This window comes from Euprymna scolopes, chromosome 14, assembly GCF_053919585.1.
Source record: "Euprymna scolopes isolate OS-2025 chromosome 14, ASM5391958v1, whole genome shotgun sequence".
Lineage (NCBI taxonomy): Eukaryota > Metazoa > Mollusca > Cephalopoda > Sepiida > Sepiolidae > Euprymna > Euprymna scolopes.
The window spans coordinates 60,341,874-60,369,501 of NC_136495.1; the positions used below are offsets into that span (position 1 = coordinate 60,341,874).

At 42.8% G+C, this 27,628-nt stretch overlaps 1 protein-coding gene across 1 annotated transcript in view; it reads right to left on the minus strand.

The window, feature by feature from the left end:
- LOC145293041 (isochorismatase domain-containing protein 2-like) overlaps nt 1-27,628 on the minus strand; it is a 56,377-nt gene that overhangs the window by 17,725 nt on the left and 11,024 nt on the right. Inside the window, exon 3 of the mRNA XM_080139346.1 lies at nt 24,674-24,806. Within this exon, the coding sequence (XP_079995472.1) occupies nt 24,674-24,806 (133 nt within the window). The remainder of the gene's footprint in view (nt 1-24,673; nt 24,807-27,628) is intronic.

A 27,628-nucleotide genomic window follows, 5' to 3' on the forward strand; every position in this document is an offset into this window, starting at 1 on the left:
TTGGGGCGATGATAGCATGCATACTCTAGCTAAGTTAAAAATCGAACAAAAATGCCTAACTAGCCTACTCTAGGAGGTCCGATGCATGTCCATGTTTGATCAAGTCACCCAAAATCCTTAAAAAAACCTAAGCCACTCAAAAAAGAAATTCAAGATTAGCTCCATTCACTTTACACAATCGCGAAACTTTCACCCACCTGTCGTTGAAATTCACAGAAGTGAGTTTCACCTTCTCCAGCTTAATTCGCATTTTCAATCGATATTTGAAAATGAGGACAAGCTGGGGAGCAGTGAAGGTCTCACCTCCGTAAACCTCCTTCTGTCGCGTCGTCCAAATCGCGCCTCTCATAACTGCTAATAAACACAGAAAAACATAGCGTTCTTCTTTCTTCATGGTCGGTGCCCAGTTGCAGCACGGGGAAACCGACTCCAGCACAAAAAACCGCTCGCTCAGCATGCAAACCGTGAAGCCTTCAACTAACTCACACAACGGTCGAACAATGGCGCAGTGGAAGAAAGCATGATCAAGGTCTTCCTCCCATTCTCCGCATCGGACACAATTGGGTGTCTCCGTAAAACCCGCTGCGTAAAGTCTTTTGCCGACCCAGAGGGCATTTCGTATTACCAGCCAGGTGAGTGATGCCTCGTAATTATCGAAGCAGCTCGACCCAGGCGCCCAAGGCCATATTAAGCGGCGCTCCTCCTTCGTAAAACCGAACTCCTCAATCTTTTCGTCTCGAACGGATCCCCTCACTAAGGCCCGATATAGCGCCTTGCGAGACAACAGCTGGGTGTCAGAGAGGCTTTCTTGGACCCGTAGAAGAAATCTCAAGGCCTGCCGACACTCGCGATAGAAAGGGCACTCGTTTCGGAACAACTTGTGTGCCTCTCCTCTAGCCGAATGCACACTCTCCAAAGCCGGAAAGGCTTTCTTAGTGTCTTCTATCCAGAAGACACCGTTTCCCTCACTTGATGTACACATTCGATCCAGGTATATCAGCCTAAGAGTGTGTCTACGTATTAGCACACTAGGCATACCCAGACCGCCTTCAGACGGATGCAGGTAACAGACCTCCCGAGTAACCATGGCTTGCTTTCCGCGCCATAAGAATGCAAAAAGAGCACGCACCAGATCAACTAGTGTGGTTTCCGGGAGTGGAAGTACTGATAGACGGTAAAGGATCAGGGGGTAGATATGAGAATTGCATACCTCCGCCCGACCCTTCAAAGACAGATTTCTCAAGGCCCACAAATGAGATGCGACCTTGACCGCTTCCAATACCTCCGACCAATTTTTCTCCAGCTGGAGACCGGGGCCAAACCAGACGCCGAGTAGCTTGCATGGCCCATCAGTCCAACCAAAGGGTCCCTGAAGGGGCATACCCCTCCAGGCACCGATACGTAAGCCAATAGACTTAACGTAGTTAATCAAACATAGACGGTGTCAAGACACCGACAGCTGTCCCCAATGATCCAGTGGTCATCTCAGTGGTGATAGACCCGTCAGGGGACAGACCGCCGATGTCTAGGGGGAAGGTTAGTTTAACTGCCCTATAAAGTGAAGGATGGAGTTTGATGGGGACCCGTCCAACACATCGTTTTCTAATTTCAATTAATTCGGTGTCGTTGAAATAGGCTGCTGGAGGATAAAGGTTGAAAGCAGAGTTTGCTTCCTCCAGCATAGTCCATAGTCCTTTGGCCTCCTCGCGTTTCCTGACAACTGTTAGTATGTGGTTTGTTTTAAAATTTTCAGGGTTAGTAATGTCTTTTTTTTGGTATGATTTGAAAGCGAGGAGGTTTCTGTAATCTTTCCTGCTATGGGACTTGATTATGGTCTCTACTTCTGCCGTTATTTTGCACACATCTTTCCCATTAAAGAAGGGTTGTTGTTTTTTTTTTCTTGATTCAGTCTCTACAGAGGGGCTTCTATGTCTTTTCTTATCTGAGGGGGGAGGAGGGGGCATGTCTGTTTTCATTGGAGAAGGGGGAGGGGTGTTCTTGGGCGTGTTGTTTGGCGAGCAGAATGGTGACGGTTTGGGGGTCTTTTTGGAGGGAGAACCTAGAGATGTCATTTTGGTGTCTCTATGGGGCAGAGGAGCTTTAGTAAGAGGGGGGGCTTTGCGAGGGATTTGCTTTTCTTTTGAGGTCGGTTTTTCAGGGAAAAGGGATTCAGGGAACTCTTTCTCCTCCGATTTTCTCCTTTTCTCATCAAGAGTTTCTTTTAGTTTCAGTAGGGTTTTGTATTTATTGCCCCCTGGGTCTTTACTTGTTCTAATTTCAATTTTCTCTTCTTTAGAGAGGGACTTAGCATAAGTCTTGGGTGGGGATTTTTTTGAAAGAGGGATGAGTGTCCAGTTGTCCTTCTTTTTGGGGGATTGTTGCTCTGAATTAAAAGTTTTTTCAAACTCCTCAGGTGTGATTTCTTTTTTCTCTTCTGCTGGTGTCTGGGAATTGTCCTTAGGTTCTACATAACCTATTTTCCGTTCATTTGTAGGGATAACTTTTACGGCTGGCTTCCTTTTGGGGCATGTGTAAGTGAGATGGCCGACTTCCCCACATATCCAACATGCTGGTCTTCTACCTGCGACCACGATTGGCAGCTTCTCTACTCCAGCCTCCAGGTAGTATGGTATACGTAGAAATGCTTCTGCATTAAGCAGAATGTCGAAAGTCCAAACTCCATTATAGTGGTCCTCTTCTATTCCGGTTATGTCCCCAAACTTAAGTAAGAAAGCGGCTAGGTATTCCCCGGGGACAGCACCAGGAACTTCAAAAATGGACACTGTGGTTCTTCGCCTTCCTAAGTATTCCATTCTCAGAACGTACTCGTTGGTAATGATTTCTTTTTTTGTCATTGCTATGCATTCTTCTTCCGTCTTAAAAAGAGCTGCCCATGTGTTATATCCTTTGCATTTTGTAATCCGCTCAGCTCTTAAACCTGCTGATGAAATTAATTTGGTGACAACATCTTTCGTTGATCTAATTAGTTTTTTTGTTTTACGGTCTATTACAAATAGAGAAATAGTCCTCTTAGCAAATTCTTGTAACCGCGGTTGTTCCAACTTAATACCCGTTTCTGTCGTAAATTCCACACATTTCTTTGCGTCTTCGACAAATTTAACGACGTCGATTTTTACTTTTGGTGGTTTTGTCCATCCACCTAATGCCTCATCTTCCTTCACCTCAACCGTCGGCACACAGCTGGCAGTTGCCATGGCCGGCGTATAACAAGAGGAGAGAAAGATAACAGTCCAGAAAAAAAAAAAAAAAATTAAAAAAAAAGAAAAAAAAAAAAGAATCCGGTAATTGAAAAAGTGGTGCCGGGGGAAGAAGAAGATAAGCAATAACAAATTTAACAAGGTGATAACAAAATAGTAACAATATAACGTGCAGAATAACAATATACGAACCAACAAATTTTGAGCGATAAAGACGTAGTCAGACGAAGGGTAAAGTTAATATTTATTTTATTGTATAAAATAAAATTACACAAATAAAAATGTGGCACAAGGCCGAAAAAGGGGGGTGGGGGTTAATGTTGACCTAACTAACATAACGTTAACTTAACTAGACTCTTTCACCAAAATACCAGAAACACTCTGTGGACATCCTACTTAAAACCCGAAAGTTACAAATATATATACATGATGTGGGGGGGTTGGGGATAAAAATCTTATTTACAAAATTGGATGAAAAATATACAATGGTACAAGGTGGTTAGTAAAAAGAACCCCCTCACTACTAATTGTGGCGGATAAAAAGTTTTGCCAGTCGAAAAGATGTGGGTCCCACGAAAACTGACTTTATTCAAACACAACAAAAATGGCCCACATCTCTGGCAAAACAGTTTATCCATCACCTAAGGGGCCGGGATTGGGGGTTATCGAACCAAAAGTGAGGGAAAAAAAAAAAAAAAAAGGGGGGGACGCTGGGACAGGGAAAACCAAAAAGGGGGATTGGGGCGATGATAGCATGCATACTCTAGCTAAGTTAAAAATCGAACAAAAATGCCTAACTAGCCTACTCTAGGAGGTCCGATGCATGTCCATGTTTGATCAAGTTACCCAAAATCCTTAAAAAAACCTAAGCCACTCAAAAAAGAAATTCAAGATTAGCTCCATTCACTTTACACAATCGCGAAACTTTCACCCACCTGTCGTTGAAATTCACAGGAGTGAGTTTCACCTTCTCCAGCTTAATTCGCATTTTCAATCGATATTTGAAAATGAGGACAAGCTGGGGAGCAGTGAAGGTCTCACCTCCGTAAACCTCCTTCTGTCGCGTCGTCCAAATCGCGCCTCTCATAACTGCTAATAAACACAGAAAAACATAGCGTTCTTCTTTCTTCATGGTCGGTGCCCAGTTGCAGCACGGGGAAACCGACTCCAGCACAAAAAACCGCTCGCTCAGCATGCAAACCGTGAAGCCTTCAACTAACTCACACAGCGGTCGAACAATGGCGCAGTGGAAGAAAGCATGATCAAGGTCTTCCTCCCATTCTCCGCATCGGACACAATTGGGTGTCTCCGTAAAACCCGCTGCGTAAAGTCTTTTGCCGACCCAGAGGGCATTTCGTATTACCAGCCAGGTGAGTGATGCCTCGTAATTATCGAAGCAGCTCGACCCAGGCGCCCAAGGCCATATTAAGCGGCGCTCCTCCTTCGTAAAACCGAACTCCTCAATCTTTTCGTCTCGAACGGATCCCCTCACTAAGGCCCGATATAGCGCCTTGCGAGACAACAGCTGGGTGTCAGAGAGGCTTTCTTGGACCCGTAGAAGAAATCTCAAGGCCTGCCGACACTCGCGATAGAAAGGGCACTCGTTTCGGAACAACTTGTGTGCCTCTCCTCTAGCCGAATGCACACTCTCCAAAGCCGGAAAGGCTTTCTTAGTGTCTTCTATCCAGAAGACACCGTTTCCCTCACTTGGTGTACACATTCGATCCAGGTATATCAGCCTAAGAGTGTGTCTACGTATTAGCACACTAGGCATACCCAGACCGCCTTCAGACGGATGCAGGTAACAGACCTCCCGAGTAACCATGGCTTGCTTTCCGCGCCATAAGAATGCAAAAAGAGCACGCACCAGATCAACTAGTGTGGTTTCCGGGAGTGGAAGTACTGATAGACGGTAAAGGATCAGGGGGTAGATATGAGAATTGCATACCTCCGCCCGACCCTTCAAAGACAGATTTCTCAAGGCCCACAAATGAGATGCGACCTTGACCGCTTCCAATACCTCCGACCAATTTTTCTCCAGCTGGAGACCGGGGCCAAACCAGACGCCGAGTAGCTTGCATGGCCCATCAGTCCAACCAAAGGGTCCCTGAAGGGGCATACCCCTCCAGGCACCGATACGTAAGCCAATAGACTTAACGTAGTTAATTATGGCCCCTGTGACCTTGGCATACCGACTTGTTTCTATGTCAACGACTCTAATCTCGGCACTGCTCGTTACAAGCACAGTCACGTCGTCAGCATAGGCGGTATACTTTACCGGGGTAGAGCCACCTGGCAAAGTAATCCCGCGAAGGACCGGATTCACCCGAAGCTGGCGCAAATATGGCTCAAGCGCCAGCACATATAACATTGGGGATAACGGACAACCTTGACGGATCGATCTTGTTAACATGAAGGGTTTCGACCTCACCCCATTCACTTCTACCATAGCACCAGGGTTGGCATACAAGAGGCAAATCCAAGAGCGAAACTGGGGACCAAACCCAGCCGAGCGAAGAACAGCCTCTAGGTAACGATGGTCTACTCTGTCGAATGCTTTGGACTGATCTAAGTTGATCAGCGCGGCTTCTGTGTCGACTTTTTCTACGATCAAGCGCATCGTGTGCAAATTGTCTTGAATCGTCCGACCCTTAACAGAACAAGTCTGTTCGGGACTTATTAGACGGTGTAAGACAATCTGCAGACGATTTGCTAAGATCTTGGCCAAAATCTTTAACTCTGTGTTTAACATCGTTAAGGGCCGGAAATTACCTATCCCATCCCCTCCATTTTTATCTTTGCGTAACAATTTAATGATCCCCCTGGTAAAGTACTGAGGTATGCACCCGTTCCTAAACCAGGAGTTAAAAAGTACGGTCAGCAAAGGGATAAAAATGGGCGACAGCCTCAAATACACCTCGTAGGGCAGACCATCTATCCCAGGGGTCCTGTCTAGCCCGACCTGTTTCAAGGCCTCAATGACTTCTTCCTCTTTTATGCTACCTTCACACCTAGCTGCTTCGGTCACCTCCAGGCGAGAAAAGTCGGCTAAATAGGTGTCAAACTGTTCAATAGTCAGACCGGGCTCCTTGGTAAAAAGTTCCTGAAAATGAGTCCGAAAACCCTCCAAGATTCCGTCGTTTGAAGTTACGGTTCGTCCGTCCGGCAATGTGACACTGGCGATGTGTCGATCTGCAGAACGTCGAAACTCCTCCGCACGCAATGACGCGGCCATGTTTGTTGCCTCGTTTGGCGCTCTTTTTAATCTAGCCCTAACTAATACTCCCTGGTCCTCCCTGTTATCCAAGGAGTCCAGTTCAGCCTTAACTACAGTATAGCTAGCACTATCCCCCTCCTCCACCGCCCTTTCTAATCTATCTTCTAGCGCCGCTTTCGCTGCTCTAGAACTACGTTTGAGCCGGCGACTAAAATCAGCAGCGAAGGACCTAATGACTTTTTTAAGGTTGCCCCACCACTTATTCCCGATGATAGCCCCCGTCAATTCCCTCTGTATTGTTAGTAGAAGCTGTTCCCGGAAGTCCTTCACATCGAACAACGACGTGTTGAACTTCCAGTAACTAGCCATCCTAGGTTTAACACTATCTAAGTTTACTCGAACCCGGACAAGCCTGTGGTCCGAATAAACTATACTATGAAAACTTGGACAGTCTAAAAGCCCTAAGTCGACTCTCCTAACTAAGAACCGATCGATGTAACTCGAAAGTTGCACCGAATCGGAGCCGCGTCTACCTGTCCAAGTCCATGCTAAATCCCCGGGTTTTTCGTTCCGAAATTTATCGACAAGATCAAACTTGTCGACAAAGTCTCGAAACGCTTTAGCATCCCGGTTCTGATTAGTATCCCTTCTGGTATTAACCCCGCGATCTAATTCGGGATCCAGGACCGCGTTCCAGTCTCCCGCTAAAACTAACCGTCGAGACGAATTCATGAAAGGCTCGATTCGCCGAAAAAAGGAAACTAGCTCAGCATGGTTATTGGGCGCATAAACCCCAATAAAACGAAATGCCACATCCTTTACGGTAACATCTAGAACGAGTAATCTTCCCTCTGGATCTGCATAAATAGGGTCACACGACGCATCAAGAGTGCGCTTAACTAGCCAAGTAACCCCCCTTGCATGGGTATCATAATGTGCTGAATAGAGCTGAAAGTCTCTAAGGAGCACACCCTGATAATCACTAGGAATGAAGTGAGTTTCCTGTATACAACAAATATCCACACCAAGGCGTTGAAGGTCGCGTGCAACTCGAAGTTTACGAGAGGCGTCCCTCAACCCTCGGACATTTAAACTAGCTAATCTTAAGGAAGCCATCTTGAGTTACTTAGGGTTGAGAAACCTAATCAAACATAGACGGTGTCAAGACACCGACAGCTATCCCCAATGATCCAGTGGTCATCTCAGTGGTGATAGACCCGTCAGGGGACAGACCGCCGATGTCTAGGGGGAAGGTTAGTTTAACTGCCCTATAAAGTGAAGGATGGAGTTTGATGGGGACCCGTCCAACACATCGTTTTCTAATTTCAATTAATTCGGTGTCGTTGAAATAGGCTGCTGGAGGATAAAGGTTGAAAGCAGAGTTTGCTTCCTCCAGCATAGTCCATAGTCCTTTGGCCTCCTCGCGTTTCCTGACAACTGTTAGTATGTGGTTTGTTTTAAAATTTTCAGGGTTAGTAATGTCTTTTTTTTGGTATGATTTGAAAGCGAGGAGGTTTCTGTAATCTTTCCTGCTATGGGATTTCATTATTGTCTCTACTTCAGCCGTTATTTTGCACACATCTTTCCCATTAAAGAAGGGTTGTTGTTTTTTTTTCCTTGATTCAGCCTCTACAGAGGGGCTTCTATGTCTTTTCTTATCTGAGGGGGGAGGAGGGGGCATGTCTGTTTTCATTGGAGAAGGGGGAGGGGTGTTCTTGGGCGTGTTGTTTGGCGAGCAGAATGGTGACGGTTTGGGGGTCTTTTTGGAGGGAGAACCTAGAGATGTCATTTTGGTGTCTCTATGGGGCAGAGGAGCTTTAGTAAGAGGGGGGGCTTTGCGAGGGATTTGCTTTTCTTTTGAGGTCGGTTTTTCAGGGAAAAGGGATTCAGGGAACTCTTTCTCCTCCGATTTTCTCCTTTTCTCATCAAGAGTTTCTTTTAGTTTCAGTAGGGTTTTGTATTTATTGCCCCCTGGGTCTTTACTTGTTCTTATTTCAATTTTCTCTTCTTTAGAGAGGGACTTAGCATAAGTCTTGGGTGGGGATTTTTTTGAAAGAGGGATGAGTGTCCAATTGTCCTTCTTTTTGGGGGATTGTTTTTCTGAATTAAAAGTCTTTTCAAACTCCTCAGGTGTTATTTCATTTTTCTCTTCTGCTGGTGTCTGGGAATTGTCCTTAGGTTCTACATAACCTATTTTTCGTTCATTTGTAGGGATAACTTTTACGGCTGGCTTCCTTTTGGGGCATGTGTAAGTGAGATGGCCGACTTCCCCACATATCCAACATGCTGGTCTTCTACCTGCGACCACGATTGGCAGCTTCTCTACTCCAGCCTCCAGGTAGTAAGGTATGCGTAGAAATGCTTCTGCATTAAGCAGAATGTCGAAAGTCCATACTCCGTTATAATGGTCTTCTTCTATTCCGGTTATGTCCCCAAACTTAAGTAAGAAAGCGGCTAGGTATTCTCCGGGGACAGCACCAGGAACTTCAAAAATGGACACTGTAGTTCTTCGCCTTCCTAGGTATTCCATTCTCAGAACGTACTCGTTGGTAATAATTTCTTTTTTTGTCATTGCTATGCATTCTTCTTCCGTCTTAAAAAGAGCTGCCCATGTGTTATATCCTTTGCATTTTGTAATCCGCTCAGCTCTTAAACCTGCTGATGAAATTAATTTGGTGACAACATCTTTCGTTGATCTAATTAGTTTTTTTGTTTTACGGTCTATTACAAATAGAGAAATAGTCCTCTTAGCAAATTCTTGTAACCGCGGTTGTTCCAACTTTATCCCAGTTTCTGTCGTAAATTCCACACATTTCTTTGCGTCTTCGACAAATTTAACGACGTCGATTTTTACTTTTGGTGGTTTTGTCCATCCACCTAATGCCTCATCTTCCTTCACCTCAACCGTCGGCACACAGCTGGCAGCTGCCATGGCCGGCGTATAACAAGAGGAGAGAAAGATAACAGTCCAAAAAAAAAGTAAAAAAAAAAGAAAAAAAAAGAATCCGGTAATTGAAAAAGTGGTGCCGGGGGAAGAAGAAGATAAGCAATAACAAATTTAACAAGGTGATAACAAAATAGTAACAATATAACGTGCAGAATAACAATATACGAACCAACAAATTTTGAGCGATAAAGACGTAGTCAGACGAAGGGTAAAGTTAATATTTATTTTATTGTATAAAATAAAATTACACAAATAAAAATGTGGCACAAGGCCGAAAAAGGGGATGGGGGTTAATGTTGACCTAACTAACATAACGTTAACTTAACTAGACTCTTTCACCAAAATACCAGAATCACTCTGTGGACATCCTACTTAAAACCCGAAAGTTACAAATATATATACATGATGTGGGGGGGTTGGGGATAAAAATCTTATTTACAAAATTGGATGAAAAATATACAATGCTAAAAGGTGGTTAGTAAAAAGAACCCCCTCACTACTGATTGTGGCGGATAAAAAGTTTTGCCAGTCGAAAAAATGTGGGTCCCACGAAAACTGACTTTATTCAAACACCACAAAAATGGCCCACATCTCTGGCAAAACAGTTTATCCATCACCTAAGGGGCCGGGATTGGGGGTTATCGAACCAAAAGTGGGGAGAAAAAAAAAAAAAAAAAAAAAAAAAAAAAAAAAAAAAAAAAGGGGGACGCTGGGACAGGGAAAACCAAAAAGGGGGATTGGGGCGATGATAGCATGCATACTCTAGCTAAGTTAAAAATCGAACAAAAATGCCTAACTAGCCTACTCTAGGAGGTCCGATGCATGTCTATGTTTGATCAAGTCACCCAAAATCCTTAAAAAAACCTAAGCCACTCAAAAAAGAAATTCAAGATTAGCTCCATTCACTTTACACAATCGCGAAACTTTCACCCACCTGTCGTTGAAATTCACAGGAGTGAGTTTCACCTTCTCCAGCTTAATTCGCATTTTCAATCGATATTTGAAAATGAGGACAAGCTGGGGAGCAGTGAAGGTCTCACCTCCGTAAACCTCCTTCTGTCGCGTCGTCCAAATCGCGCCTCTCATAACTGCTAATAAACACAGAAAAACATAGCGTTCTTCTTTCTTCATGGTCGGTGCCCAGTTGCAGCACGGGGAAACCGACTCCAGCACAAAAAACCGCTCGCTCAGCATGCAAACCGTGAAGCCTTCAACTAACTCACACAACGGTCGAACAATGGCGCAGTGGAAGAAAGCATGATCAAGGTCTTCCTCCCATTCTCCGCATCGGACACAATTGGGTGTCTCCGTAAAACCCGCTGCGTAAAGTCTTTTGCCGACCCAGAGGGCATTTCGTATTACCAGCCAGGTGAGTGATGCCTCGTAATTATCGAAGCAGCTCGACCCAGGCGCCCAAGGCCATATTAAGCGGCGCTCCTCCTTCGTAAAACCGAACTCCTCAATCTTTTCGTCTCGAACGGATCCCCTCACTAAGGCCCGATATAGCGCCTTGCGAGACAACAGCTGGGTGTCAGAGAGGCTTTCTTGGACCCGTAGAAGAAATCTCAAGGCCTGCCGACACTCGCGATAGAAAGGGCACTCGTTTCGGAACAACTTGTGTGCCTCTCCTCTAGCCGAATGCACACTCTCCAAAGCCGGAAAGGCTTTCTTAGTGTCTTCTATCCAGAAGACACCGTTTCCCTCACTTGGTGTACACATTCGATCCAGGTATATCAGCCTAAGAGTGTGTCTACGTATTAGCACACTAGGCATACCCAGACCGCCTTCAGACGGATGCAGGTAACAGACCTCCCGAGTAACCATGGCTTGCTTTCCGCGCCATAAGAATGCAAAAAGAGCACGCACCAGATCAACTAGTGTGGTTTCCGGGAGTGGAAGTACTGATAGACGGTAAAGGATCAGGGGGTAGATATGAGAATTGCATACCTCCGCCCGACCCTTCAAAGACAGATTTCTCAAGGCCCACAAATGAGATGCGACCTTGACCGCTTCCAATACCTCCGACCAATTTTTCTCCAGCTGGAGACCGGGGCCAAACCAGACGCCGAGTAGCTTGCATGGCCCATCAGTCCAACCAAAGGGTCCCTGAAGGGGCATACCCCTCCAGGCACCGATACGTAAGCCAATAGACTTAACGTAGTTAATTATGGCCCCTGTGACCTTGGCATACCGACTTGTTTCTATGTCAACGACTCTAATCTCGGCACTGCTCGTTACAAGCACAGTCACGTCGTCAGCATAGGCGGTATACTTTACCGGGGTAGAGCCACCTGGCAAAGTAATCCCGCGAAGGACCGGATTCACCCGAAGCTGGCGCAAATATGGCTCAAGCGCCAGCACATATAACATTGGGGATAACGGACAACCTTGACGGATCGATCTTGTTAACATGAAGGGTTTCGACCTCACCCCATTCACTTCTACCATAGCACCAGGGTTGGCATACAAGAGGCAAATCCAAGAGCGAAACTGGGGACCAAACCCAGCCGAGCGAAGAACAGCCTCTAGGTAACGATGGTCTACTCTGTCGAATGCTTTGGACTGATCTAAGTTGATCAGCGCGGCTTCTGTGTCGACTTTTTCTACGATCAAGCGCATCGTGTGCAAATTGTCTTGAATCGTCCGACCCTTAACAGAACAAGTCTGTTCGGGACTTATTAGACGGTGTAAGACAATCTGCAGACGATTTGCTAAGATCTTGGCCAAAATCTTTAACTCTGTGTTTAACATCGTTAAGGGCCGGAAATTACCTATCCCATCCCCTCCATTTTTATCTTTGCGTAACAATTTAATGATCCCCCTAGTAAAGTACTGAGGTATGCACCCGTTCCTAAACCAGGAGTTAAAAAGTACGGTCAGCAAAGGGATAAAAATGGGCGACAGCCTCAAATACACCTCGTAGGGCAGACCATCTATCCCAGGGGTCCTGTCTAGCCCGACCTGTTTCAAGGCCTCAATGACTTCTTCCTCTTTTATGCTACCTTCACACCTAGCTGCTTCGGTCGCCTCCAGGCGAGAAAAGTCGGCTAAATAGGTGTCAAACTGTTCAATAGTCAGACCGGGCTCCTTGGTAAAAAGTTCCTGAAAATGAGTCCGAAAACCCTCCAAGATTCCGTCGTTTGAAGTTACGGTTCGTCCGTCCGGCAATGTGACACTGGCGATGTGTCGATCTGCAGAACGTCGAAACTCCTCCGCACGCAATGACGCGGCCATGTTTGTTGCCTCGTTTGGCGCTCTTTTTAATCTAGCCCTAACTAATACTCCCTGGTCCTCCCTGTTATCCAAGGAGTCCAGTTCAGCCTTAACTACAGTATAGCTAGCACTATCCCCCTCCTCCACCGCCCTTTCTAATCTATCTTCTAGCGCCGCTTTCGCTGCTCTAGAACTACGTTTGAGCCGGCGACTAAAATCAGCAGCGAAGGACCTAATGACTTTTTTAAGGTTGCCCCACCACTTATTCCCGATGATAGCCCCCGTCAATTCCCTCTGTATTGTTAGTAGAAGCTGTTCCCGGAAGTCCTTCACATCGAACAACGATGTGTTGAACTTCCAGTAACTAGCCATCCTAGGTTTAACACTATCTAAGTTTACTCGAACCCGGACAAGCCTGTGGTCCGAATAAACTATACTATGAAAACTTGGACAGTCTAAAAGCCCTAAGTCGACTCTCCTAACTAAGAACCGATCGATGTAACTCGAAAGTTGCACCGAATCGGAGCCGCGTCTACCTGTCCAAGTCCATGCTAAATCCCCGGGTTTTTCGTTCCGAAATTTATCGACAAGATCAAACTTGTCGACAAAGTCTCGAAACGCTTTAGCATCCCGGTTCTGATTAGTATCCCTTCTGGTATTAACCCCGCGATCTAATTCGGGATCCAGGACCGCGTTCCAGTCTCCCGCTAAAACTAACCGTCGAGACAAATTCATGAAAGGCTCGATTCGCCGAAAAAAGGAAACTAGCTCAGCATGGTTATTGGGCGCATAAACCCCAATAAAACGAAATGCCACATCCTTTACGGTAACATCTAGAACGAGTAATCTTCCCTCTGGATCTGCATAAATAGGGTCACACGACGCATCAAGAGTGCGCTTAACTAGCCAAGTAACCCCCCTTGCATGGGTATCATAATGTGCTGAATAGAGCTGAAAGTCTCTAAGGAGCACACCCTGATAATCACTAGGAATGAAGTGAGTTTCCTGTATACAACAAATATCCACACCAAGGCGTTGAAGGTCGCGTGCAACTCGAAGTTTACGAGAGGCGTCCCTCAACCCTCGGACATTTAAACTAGCTAATCTTAAGGAAGCCATCTTGAGTTACTTAGGGTTGAGAAACCTAATCAAACATAGACGGTGTCAAGACACCGACAGCTGTCCCCAATGATCCAGTGGTCATCTCAGTGGTGATAGACCCGTCAGGGGACAGACCGCCGATGTCTAGGGGGAAGGTTAGTTTAACTGCCCTATAAAGTGAAGGATGGAGTTTGATGGGGACCCGTCCAACACATCGTTTTCTAATTTCAATTAATTCGGTGTCGTTGAAATAGGCTGCTGGAGGATAAAGGTTGAAAGCAGAGTTTGCTTCCTCCAGCATAGTCCATAGTCCTTTGGCCTCCTCGCGTTTCCTGACAACTGTTAGTATGTGGTTTGTTTTAAAATTTTCAGGGTTAGTAATGTCTTTTTTTTGGTATGATTTGAAAGCGAGGAGGTTTCTGTAATCTTTCCTGCTATGGGATTTCATTATTGTCTCTACTTCAGCCGTTATTTTGCACACATCTTTCCCATTAAAGAAGGGTTGTTGTTTTTTTTTCCTTGATTCAGCCTCTACAGAGGGGCTTCTATGTCTTTTCTTATCTGAGGGGGGAGGAGGGGGCATGTCTGTTTTCATTGGAGAAGGGGGAGGGGTGTTCTTGGGCGTGTTGTTTGGCGAGCAGAATGGTGACGGTTTGGGGGTCTTTTTGGAGGGAGAACCTAGAGATGTCATTTTGGTGTCTCTATGGGGCAGAGGAGCTTTAGTAAGAGGGGGGGCTTTGCGAGGGATTTGCTTTTCTTTTGAGGTCGGTTTTTCAGGGAAAAGGGATTCAGGGAACTCTTTCTCCTCCGATTTTCTCCTTTTCTCATCAAGAGTTTCTTTTAGTTTCAGTAGGGTTTTGAATTTATTGCCCCCTGGGTCTTTACTTGTCCTAATTTCAATTTTCTCCTCTTTAGAGAGGGACTTAGCATAAGTCTTGGGTGGGGATTTTTTTGAAAGAGGGATGAGTGTCCAGTTGTCCTTTTTGGGGGATTGTTTTTCTGAATTAAAAGTCTTTTCAAACTCGTCAGGTGTTATTTCTTTTTTCTCTTCTGCTGGTGTCTGGGAATTGTCCTTAGGTTCTACATAACCTATTTTCCGGTCATTTGTAGTGATAATTTTTACAGCTGGCTTCCTTTTGGGGCATGTGTAAGTGAGATGGCCGACTTCCCCACATATCCAACATGCTGGTCTTCTGCCTGCGACCACGATTGGCAGCTTCTCTACTCCAGCCTCCAGGTAGTAAGGTATGCGTAGAAATGCTTCTGCATTAAGCAGAATGTCGAAAGTCCATACTCCATTATAATGGTCTTCTTCTATTCCGGTGATGTCCCCAAACTTAAGTAAGAAAGCGGCTAGGTATTCCCCGGGGACAGCACCAGGAACTTCAAAAATGGACACTGTAGTTCTTCGCCTTCCTAGGTATTCCATTCTCAGAACGTACTCGGTGGTAATAATTTCTTTTTTTGTCATTGCTATGCATTCTTCTTCCGTCTTAAAAAGAGCTGCCCATGTGTTATATCCTTTGCATTTTGTGATCCGCTCAGCTCTTAAACCTGCTGATGAAATTAATTTGGTGACAACATCTTTCGTTGATCTAATTAGTTTTTTTGTTTTACGGTCTATTACAAATAGAGAAATAGTCCTCTTAGCAAATTCTTGTAACCGCGGTTGTTCCAACTTTATACCCGTTTCAGTCGTAAATTCCACACATTTCTTTGCGTCTTCGACAAATTTAACGACGTCGATTTTTACTTTTGGTGGTTTTGTCCATCCACCTAATGCCTCATCTTCCTTCACCTCAACCGTCGGCACACAGCTGGCAGCTGCCATGGCCGGCGTATAACAAGAGGAGAGAAAGATAACAGTCCAAAAAAAAAAAAGAAAAAAAAAGAATCCGGTAATTGAAAAAGTGGTGCCGGGGGAAGAAGAAGATAAGCAATAACAAATTTAACAAGGTGATAACAAAATATTAACAATATAACGTGCAGAATAACAATATACGAACCAACAAATTTTGAGCGATAAAGACGTAGTCAGACGAAGGGTAAAGTTAATATTTATTTTATTGTATAAAATAAAATTACACAAATAAAAATGTGGCACAAGGCCGAAAAAGGGGATGGGGGTTAATGTTGACCTAACTAACATAACGTTAACTTAACTAGACTCTTTCACCAAAATACCAGAATCACTCTGTGGACATCCTACTTAAAACCCGAAAGTTACAAATATATATACATGATGTGGGGGGGTTGGGGATAAAAATCTTATTTACAAAATTGGATGAAAAATATACAATGGTACAAGGTGGTTAGTAAAAAGAACCCCCTCACTACTAATTGTGGCGGATAAAAAGTTTTGCCAGTCGAAAAGATGTGGGTCCCACGAAAACTGACTTTATTCAAACACAACAAAAATGGCCCACATCTCTGGCAAAACAGTTTATCCATCACCTAAGGGGCCGGGATTGGGGGTTATCGAACCAAAAGTGGGAAAAAAAAAAAAAAAAAAAAAAAAAAAAAAGGGGGACGCTGGGACAGGGAAAACCAAAAAGGGGGATTGGGGCGATGATAGCATGCATACTCTAGCTAAGTTAAAAATCGAACAAAAATGCCTAACTAGCCTACTCTAGGAGGTCCGATGCATGTCAATGTTTGATCAAGTCACCCAAAATCCTTAAAAAAACCTAAGCCACTCAAAAAAGAAATTCAAGATTAGCTCCATTCACTTTACACAATCGCGAAACTTTCACCCACCTGTCGTTGAAATTCACAGGAGTGAGTTTCACCTTCTCCAGCTTAATTCGCATTTTCAATCGATATTTGAAAATGAGGACAAGCTGGGGAGCAGTGAAGGTCTCACCTCCGTAAACCTCCTTCTGTCGCGTCGTCCAAATCGCGCCTCTCATAACTGCTAATAAACACAGAAAAACATAGCGTTCTTCTTTCTTCATGGTCGGTGCCCAGTTGCAGCACGGGGAAACCGACTCCAGCACAAAAAACCGCTCGCTCAGCATGCAAACCGTGAAGCCTTCAACTAACTCACACAACGGTCGAACAATGGCGCAGTGGAAGAAAGCATGATCAAGGTCTTCCTCCCATTCTCCGCATCGGACACAATTGGGTGTCTCCGTAAAACCCGCTGCGTAAAGTCTTTTGCCGACCCAGAGGGCATTTCGTATTACCAGCCAGGTGAGTGATGCCTCGTAATTATCGAAGCAGCTCGACCCAGGCGCCCAAGGCCATATTAAGCGGCGCTCCTCCTTCGTAAAACCGAACTCCTCAATCTTTTCGTCTCGAACGGATCCCCTCACTAAGGCCCGATATAGCGCCTTGCGAGACAACAGCTGGGTGTCAGAGAGGCTTTCTTGGACCCGTAGAAGAAATCTCAAGGCCTGCCGACACTCGCGATAGAAAGGGCACTCGTTTCGGAACAACTTGTGTGCCTCTCCTCTAGCCGAATGCACACTCTCCAAAGCCGGAAAGGCTTTCTTAGTGTCTTCTATCCAGAAGACACCGTTTCCCTCACTTGGTGTACACATTCGATCCAGGTATATCAGCCTAAGAGTGTGTCTACGTATTAGCACACTAGGCATACCCAGACCGCCTTCAGACGGATGCAGGTAACAGACCTCCCGAGTAACCATGGCTTGCTTTCCGCGCCATAAGAATGCAAAAAGAGCACGCACCAGATCAACTAGTGTGGTTTCCGGGAGTGGAAGTACTGATAGACGGTAAAGGATCAGGGGGTAGATATGAGAATTGCATACCTCCGCCCGACCCTTCAAAGACAGATTTCTCAAGGCCCACAAATGAGATGCGACCTTGACCGCTTCCAATACCTCCGACCAATTTTTCTCCAGCTGGAGACCGGGGCCAAACCAGACGCCGAGTAGCTTGCATGGCCCATCAGTCCAACCAAAGGGTCCCTGAAGGGGCATACCCCTCCAGGCACCGATACGTAAGCCAATAGACTTAACGTAGTTAATTATGGCCCCTGTGACCTTGGCATACCGACTTGTTTCTATGTCAACGACTCTAATCTCGGCACTGCTCGTTACAAGCACAGTCACGTCGTCAGCATAGGCGGTATACTTTACCGGGGTATAGCCACCTGGCAAAGTAATCCCGCGAAGGACCGGATTCACCCGAAGCTGGCGCAAATATGGCTCAAGCGCCAGCACATATAACATTGGGGATAACGGACAACCTTGACGGATCGATCTTGTTAACATGAAGGGTTTCGACCTCACCCCATTCACTTCTACCATAGCACCAGGGTTGGCATACAAGAGGCAAATCCAAGAGCGAAACTGGGGACCAAACCCAGCCGAGCGAAGAACAGCCTCTAGGTAACGATGGTCTACTCTGTCGAATGCTTTGGACTGATCTAAGTTGATCAGCGCGGCTTCTGTGTCGACTTTTTCTACGATCAAGCGTATCGTGTGCAAATTGTCTTGAATCGTCCGACCCTTAACAGAACAAGTCTGTTCGGGACTTATTAGACGGTGTAAGACAATCTGCAGACGATTTGCTAAGATCTTGGCCAAAATCTTTAACTCTGTGTTTAACATCGTTAAGGGCCGGAAATTACCTATCCCATCCCCTCCATTTTTATCTTTGCGTAACAATTTAATGATCCCCCTGGTAAAGTACTGAGGTATGCACCCGTTCCTAAACCAGGAGTTAAAAAGTACGGTCAGCAAAGGGATAAAAATGGGCGACAGCCTCAAATACACCTCGTAGGGCAGACCATCTATCCCAGGGGTCCTGTCTAGCCCGACCTGTTTCAAGGCCTCAATGACTTCTTCCTCTTTTATGCTACCTTCACACCTAGCTGCTTCGGTCGCCTCCAGGCGAGAAAAGTCGGCTAAATAGGTGTCAAACTGTTCAATAGTCAGACCGGGCTCCTTGGTAAAAAGTTCCTGAAAATGAGTCCGAAAACCATCCAAGATTCCGTCGTTTGAAGTTACGGTTCGTCCGTCCGGCAATGTGACACTGGCGATGTGTCGATCTGCAGAACGTCGAAACTCCTCCGCACGCAATGACGCGGCCATGTTTGTTGCCTCGTTTGGCGCTCTTTTTAATCTAGCCCTAACTAATACTCCCTGGTCCTCCCTGTTATCCAAGGAGTCCAGTTCAGCCTTAACTACAGTATAGCTAGCACTATCCCCCTCCTCCACCGCCCTTTCTAATCTATCTTCTAGCGTCGCTTTCGCTGCTCTAGAACTACGTTTGAGCCGGCGACTAAAATCAGCAGCGAAGGACCTAATGACTTTTTTAAGGTTGCCCCACCACTTATTCCCGATGATAGCCCCCGTCAATTCCCTCTGTATTGTTAGTAGAAGCTGTTCCCGGAAGTCCTTCACATCGAACAACGACGTGTTGAACTTCCAGTAACTAGCCATCCTAGGTTTAACACTATCTAAGTTTACTCGAACCCGGACAAGCCTGTGGTCCGAATAAACTATACTATGAAAACTTGGACAGTCTAAAAGCCCTAAGTCGACTCTCCTAACTAAGAACCGATCGATGTAACTCGAAAGTTGCACGGAATCGGAGCCGCGTCTACCTGTCCAAGTCCATGCTAAATCCCCGGGTTTTTCGTTCCGAAATTTATCGACAAGATCAAACTTGTCGACAAAGTCTCGAAACGCTTTAGCATCCCGGTTCTGATTAGTATCCCTTCTGGAATTAACCCCGCGATCTAATTCGGGATCCAGGACCGCGTTCCAGTCTCCCGCTAAAACTAACCGTCGAGACGAATTCATGAAAGGCTCGATTCGCCGAAAAAAGGAAACTAGCTCAGCATGGTTATTGGGCGCATAAACCCCAATAAAACGAAATGCCACATCCTTTACGGTAACATCTAGAACGAGTAATCTTCCCTCTGGATCTGCATAAATAGGGTCACACAACGCATCAAGAGTGCGCTTAACTAGCCAAGTAACCCCCCTTGCATGGGTATCATAATGTGCTGAATAGAGCTGAAAGTCTCTAAGGAGCACACCCTGATAATCACTAGGAATGAAGTGAGTTTCCTGTATACAACAAATATCCACACCAAGGCGTTGAAGGTCGCGTGCAACTCGAAGTTTACGAGAGGCGTCCCTCAACCCTCGGACATTTAAACTAGCTAATCTTAAGGAAGCCATCTCGAGCTACTTAGGGTTGAGAAACCTAATCAAACATAGACGGTGTCAAGACACCGACAGCTGTCCCCAATGATCCAGTGGTCATCTCAGTGGTGATAGACCCGTCAGGGGACAGACCGCCGATGTCTAGGGGGAAGGTTAGTTTAACTGCCCTATAAAGTGAAGGATGGAGTTTGATGGGGACCCGTCCAACACATCGTTTTCTAATTTCAATTAATTCGGTGTCGTTGAAATAGGCTGCTGGAGGATAAAGGTTGAAAGCAGAGTTTGCTTCCTCCAGCATAGTCCATAGTCCTTTGGCCTCCTCGCGTTTCCTGACAACTGTTAGTATGTGGTTTGTTTTAAAATTTTCAGGGTTAGTAATGTCTTTTTTTTGGTATGATTTGAAAGCGAGGAGGTTTCTGTAATCTTTCCTGCTATGGGACTTCATTATGGTCTCTACTTCTGCCGTTATTTTGCACACGTCTTTCCCATTAAAGAAGGGTTGTTGTTTTTTTTTCCTTGATTCAGCCTCTACAGAGGGGCTTCTATGTCTTTTCTTATCTGAGGGGGGAGGAGGGGGCATGTCTGTTTTCATTGGAGAAGGGGGAGGGGTGTTCTTGGGCGTGTTGTTTGGCGAGCAGAATGGTGACGGTTTGGGGGTCTTTTTGGAGGGAGAACCTAGAGATGTCATTTTGGTGTCTCTATGGGGCAGAGGAGCTTTAGTAAGAGGGGGGGCTTTGCGAGGGATTTGCTTTTCTTTTGAGGTCGGTTTTTCAGGGAAAAGGGATTCAGGGAACTCTTTCTCCTCCGATTTTCTCCTTTTCTCATCAAGAGTTTCTTTTAGTTTCAGTAGGGTTTTGAATTTATTGCCCCCTGGGTCTTTACTTGTCCTAATTTCAATTTTCTCCTCTTTAGAGAGGGACTTAGCATAAGTCTTGGGTGGGGATTTTTTTGAAAGAGGGATGAGTGTCCAGTTGTCCTTTTTGGGGGATTGTTTTTCTGAATTAAAAGTCTTTTCAAACTCGTCAGGTGTTATTTCTTTTTTCTCTTCTGCTGGTGTCTGGGAATTGTCCTTAGGTTCTACATAACCTATTTTCCGGTCATTTGTAGTGATAATTTTTACAGCTGGCTTCCTTTTGGGGCATGTGTAAGTGAGATGGCCGACTTCCCCACATATCCAACATGCTGGTCTTCTGCCTGCGACCACGATTGGCAGCTTCTCTACTCCAGCCTCCAGGTAGTAAGGTATGCGTAGAAATGCTTCTGCATTAAGCAGAATGTCGAAAGTCCATACTCCATTATAATGGTCTTCTTCTATTCCGGTGATGTCCCCAAACTTAAGTAAGAAAGCGGCTAGGTATTCCCCGGGGACAGCACCAGGAACTTCAAAAATGGACACTGTAGTTCTTCGCCTTCCTAGGTATTCCATTCTCAGAACGTACTCGGTGGTAATAATTTCTTTTTTTGTCATTGCTATGCATTCTTCTTCCGTCTTAAAAAGAGCTGCCCATGTGTTATATCCTTTGCATTTTGTGATCCGCTCAGCTCTTAAACCTGCTGATGAAATTAATTTGGTGACAACATCTTTCGTTGATCTAATTAGTTTTTTTGTTTTACGGTCTATTACAAATAGAGAAATAGTCCTCTTAGCAAATTCTTGTAACCGCGGTTGTTCCAACTTTATACCCGTTTCAGTCGTAAATTCCACACATTTCTTTGCGTCTTCGACAAATTTAACGACGTCGATTTTTACTTTTGGTGGTTTTGTCCATCCACCTAATGCCTCATCTTCCTTCACCTCAACCGTCGGCACACAGCTGGCAGCTGCCATGGCCGGCGTATAACAAGAGGAGAGAAAGATAACAGTCCAAAAAAAAAAAAGAAAAAAAAAGAATCCGGTAATTGAAAAAGTGGTGCCGGGGGAAGAAGAAGATAAGCAATAACAAATTTAACAAGGTGATAACAAAATATTAACAATATAACGTGCAGAATAACAATATACGAACCAACAAATTTTGAGCGATAAAGACGTAGTCAGACGAAGGGTAAAGTTACTTCTCATGAAAGAGGAGAACTATTTATGACACAATGGGAGATTCCATTGTGCACACATGGGCCAGTCTATTCCTTGGATTGTGATTGGCTGAATCACCTGATTGGATATGCTTGTACATAAATACAAGCCCTCAGTCCAGCTCAATCTGATGTCTGTCTTGTGCATGAGCTGAACCCTTGGTAAGTGTTGCTGCTATTATTATTATTGTTGTTGTTGTGTGTTATTGACTAACACAGTTCTTTTGATTATTCTACAGAGGTTACATTAAATGAAGTAAAAATAAAACTCAAGATGAGAACAATAGTACGAATAATCCAACTAATATAAATTATTAATCCTCATCTCAAAAATTCAGAAACATGGATCAGCTAGTTAATAATATTATGCAAACAACAAAAAAAAAAAACAATATATATTGGCCTTATACAAGAAGCAACAGTCACAGAAACAGCTCCCACTGCTAACAATTGAAGTATTCCCTTTTCTATAATCTTAGCGACAACAATACTATCCAAACACTTATCTCTGTGGTTTAATTGGTTTGAATCCATAGAATACTAAATAAATCTACATATTACAGAGGTGAAACTTGTATAAGTCCACAATATAACAAAGAAGTCATTTATATTAGTTATGAAACATGGAACCTAACCCCAAAGTATGAAATAGAAAAGGGCATCATCATCACCTGTTTACAGTGTTGGAGATTTACCATATTTCATTTTATATATATAATGGGGGGAAGTTACTAGTCAAATGCAGTTGTAAGCTTCAATCCTATATAAATATTAATGTTTAATGCTGAATAAGGATATTTCACCATCCTTCTTTATTGGAGGGATTCTGTTGAAAAATAAATTTTTACATGTGAATCTCCAGTTTACAGTCTTTGTTTATGCTTATGATATCTATCTATATATATATATATATATAAATTCATATTCCTGTTTGTTTGTTTGTTTGTTCACAATTTGATTAATATATACAAAAGGTCTGCTATTTTACTCATGCATTTATTTCTATATATAACATGATTCTTGCAAAATATACAATTAAGAGGCCACCTCATTTGCATATTGCATTAAGGAAAATCGATTTTACTAAATAGCAGTATGTTAGTTAATGTTTCTAGTGGGAGAATAGTTTTAAGTGTTCTATTTAAAGTTGTTATTTAATAAACTTTAAACAATTTAATTGGTAATATATCTAATTTATTTGGAATTATTTCCGACATTGACGTTTTTAAAGATGTAGAGTTATCTTTCCCTAGAAATTTTAACACATAAGAATAAACTCTTCACCAAATAAAATAATTTGGTAATCTCAATAAGTTTCTAGCTTGAAAAAATAATTCCGTGTAGAAAGAAAAATGTTTTGTTTTTTTAATATTTAAACAACAACAACAAAAAATATTTACAAATAAACTGAAAAAAATTTCATTTGTTTGTTTTTAATATTCTTGAAATTACTATACAGAAACTTTGACCACTTAGAATTCAAACTTCAGCCACATTTTTAGAAACAAAAAAGCCCTCCCTGCTCAAAAGAGGCAAATCGAAAAAGCCCCCCACTTCTTTATTAAAAAAAAAAAAAAAAAAAAGCAAATCGAAAATTTCCTTTATTTACGAAAAAAAAAATAAAAATAAAAAACGCCTATTACGCACATGTTTGGCTAATTTTTTTTTTGGTCGTTCAGGCATTCGCTGCTATTTTTATTGAAACAGAAGTTGTTTTGATTTTTTTTTATTTGGTGGGGGTGGGGGGGAGTTTTCTTTTTAACGCACCAACAACAAAAAGTGTTCAATATCTGGAGAATAGTTTCTTCTCTTTGTATCCCTTCTGTTGAAATAGGATATCACGTATTTCTTTTTTTTTGGACGATTACATTTACATATTTTTATTCATTCTTTTATTTTTGAAGTTGTTGCTCATGATGAAAATGATTAATATCCTTAAGTGTGGTCAAATAGAACTTCATGCCAACCAGGGCAATGCCAGGTACCCATGCTAATATATATATAATTGAAATAAATTCAAATGTATTGATAATATGAACTAAAAAAAAAAAAAAAATTAATGTGGATTGACCAATGTTTTGAAGCTAACACATCTTGTTAGGGGTTCAATAATTATCATTAAACCTCTGATGAGATAAGTTAACATTGAAACGTTGATCAAACCGTGTAGGTTCTTCGTAAGGTTTTATATATATATATATATATATATATATATATATATATATGTATGTATGTATATCACTTTCACTACACTGATGAAGGCTGAAGGATCGATCGAAAATATGTACTTGTAAAAAAAGTTTTTAATTTTTTTTCATAATAATATTTTGTATTCCTGCACGTCACCAATAGAAAACGAATAAAGAAAAGTTATAAGCTTTTATACTTTTCATATCCTTTTTTATACATTTTCATATATATATATGTATGGGATAGAGAATAAAAGAGATGAACTATATATCTTTTTAAAAGATTACAAATGAAAGGGGGAGAAAGAAATAAAGTGAGAATATAATGAGAGAAAAGAAAAGAAACAGTTTTTGTTTTATTTTATACATAATTGCTTGGAGGGAAGAGGGTGACATGATTACTACTCCTGGACTTGAGTTAATCACTGATCCATTGCTTACAGTTAGGCATCATTTTAGACCAATGAAACTACTAAGAAACTATGAAAATACTTTTCCAAATTCATGCTTCTCATAGAAATGTTTTGCCATATCTAAATTTTTTTTTCTTTTTCTAAATAAAACAAACTGTACTTCACCTGTCGACCATTGTACGCGAAGAGCAGGCATCCACAATGACATGCACGTGGTAATCTTTTTCCAGCAGATCAAGGACTGTTTGTTGGATGCAGGCTTGTGTCTCAATACCACACAGCAAAATGGTTTTCCTATCTGGAAAAGAAAACAACACACATTATAGGAGTTTTCATAAAAATGTACTGTGTTTCTCACCACCATGAATGGAAGTGGTGTGATATCGTGGTTGCAGGCATGAAGTGTGGGCTCAGCATGCCAGGTTCAAATTCTGTCCAGGCTATTACATCACTTGCACAAATACCGTATATGTTCCTTTCAGCTATGAATAAAACATCAGATTACCATGGTTAAAAAGGATCATATTTTCTAAACTATCTGAAGTCAACCAGAGATCAAGGTAAATCATACATATACATGTGTACCATAGTTGTTACATGTCAACACTCGAGACCCACACATCATATGCAGACAGTTGCAAGGAAACAAAGCCAAGGAAAGAATTTGGCTCACTCTTTTTTCAGTGAAACAATAGACATTTATTTATGAGTACTTTTCACAATAACCCCTTGTCTCTTGTTCAAAAGTTTTTTTGTACTTCAATGTGCTTAACAAGACTGCCGTGTCTGAACACGTGGTATCCTGCTTTTGTCCGACCATGTTTAGGATGCATCTTTTCTGGTCTCTCTCAGCTCATGTGTGTAACACGTGTATCTCTGTCCATCTCTAATCTCAAGGGTCCACGTTTTTCTTTTTTCATAATATTTTTCTTTCCTTCTTTATTCCTTGTTGTGAAATCACTTCACACACGGCTTAGTATTTGCATACGTTGGCTGTTGCTGCTGCCATATACACATGAAATATATACAGGTTCTCGTTAGACCATCGAATTTAAGCAAGGTTGGGCCTAACCAATACTAGATGGGTGACCATTTGGGAATACCAGGCGCTGTATGCAGGAGGATGATGACACTTCCAGTAGTTCCTGCATCCCACCTCGTCTCTAACTGTTTGAGCTCTGTCCTATCGCTGGATCAGACTGGTTGGTAGGAGAGAGTGAGGCTGGCTCTGTGCAAACCAGCTTTTTTTTTTTATATATACAGGAATCACCACTTATCAAGGATTAATAGGTATACATTAGTCAATGTGATTATAGCGTAGTAAACATAAGTAGTAGGAATTTTGTAAATTGAATTACTTAGGGGGACGGTTCATTAAAAATTTGTTTATGTTGGACTTGAAAACAATCAGATTGTAGTCAGCTGGAAAGCAGGCAATCGAAAGAGAGTTTCACAGGCATGCAACTCTAAGAAAGAAGCTTTGTTCATGGAATCTACATTTAGGTTTAGGCACAGATAAAGAGTGTGGGTAATTATTGATAGTGGTTTTGGCTAAACAAGTGTTTTTTGTGAAAGTTTGACTAGGGAGAACCATAGATTGAAGTTCAGTCAAGCACTTGGCATGAAAATAACGATAAAGCAAAGACAGGCTCGCAACGTCTCTTCTGTGGAAAAGAGGTTGTAGGGAAGAGAAAGGGGCATCCACTACTAAGCTACAAAGTCTATTTTGAACTCTGTCAGAGCATCACTTTAAATAAATTTTCAGTGCGAGTCATCCATCATCCCTAGGACGATCAGATGGTCTTTGTCGTTCCGATGGACGAACTCATCAAATAGATGAGTCTAGAGTAGACTAGACTCAAGTCTTGGTAGTGCAACTATTTTAGGAGAAGAAAAGCTTCTGAAATTACAGATTTTTCTGTTTATTCCAACATTGTTTCCAGTTGTCCTGGACTTCTTGTTACTGGTGGTTCGAAGGAGGTGTGGTTCACATTTAATTTTTATATTGGTATAGTCAGGGAAACAGGGAGCAGGGAAGGAATTCTAAAGGTGAGCAGTCTGATGAAAGAAGCTATCAGAGTGTAAAGTTTAACAGCATCTAGAGATCTCTATACTGAAGGGGTGGGATTTTGCTTCTAGCAAGATGGGTCAGAGATATTTTCGTTGAGAGAATACAAGTGCAATAAGCTTATCAGGGGCTATTTTGTAGAAGTACTTGTAAAACGAGTACATGAATACAACTTCTGTGGTGATGTGACCGAGACTAGAGTTTGGCAGACAGTGTAGGACATTTTAGATTGGAGACACTTTTTTGCAACCTGTACAAGAAGGAGAAACTAGAGATCGTGTACCAGATGTGGTCACAATATTCCTTATTAGATTACAGACTCTTTTTGCAGTGTTTTCTATGTATTTATTTGCATGTAATAAAAGATTTATAACTCCAAAAGATGAGATTCCTTTTTGTGATGATCCAAATATGTCCGAAAAGTTTACACTGATTTCTAACTTGTATTTTTCTTAGTCCGTTTGAAAGGACCTTGTTATTTTCAGTAGGAAATCTCTGATCATCATTTATTTCTGCTGTAAGCAAATAGCAATAAAAAAAAAAATCTGTAAAGCATCTATCCAAACCAATTCAGGAATAAAGCAAGAAACGTCACCATTTAGAATAAGAATGATGAAATCTGATAAAATGAAGGAAGACAAAGGAAAAACAACCAATAAAATATAGTTTTTTGTAGATGCTCCATTGATCTCTCAGTGAGTTATGTTTGTCTTTAATAGACGTATTTTATTATAGCTGCAACCAAGCATCTCTACAAAAGGTGCTGTCCGTCTATGTCTGTCAACTTTTGTTAAATATTTGGTAAGTAAACCCACTAGTATATAAATTAGTCAGTTGAAAATAATAAGATATGGAAGGTCAGTTGGGTCAGCTTTCTGGATTCGATGTTAAGATTTACTTGGTTGTGGCATTGATAGAAACAAATGTGACATCACATGACTCAAAGAGAGTGAGTGAGAATGTGCTGGTGATATATGATTAAACAGTGATTGTTGGTCTCCCTCTCTTTTCTTTCACTCTACTGGCCAATGACTTGAAATGAAAATCAAGAT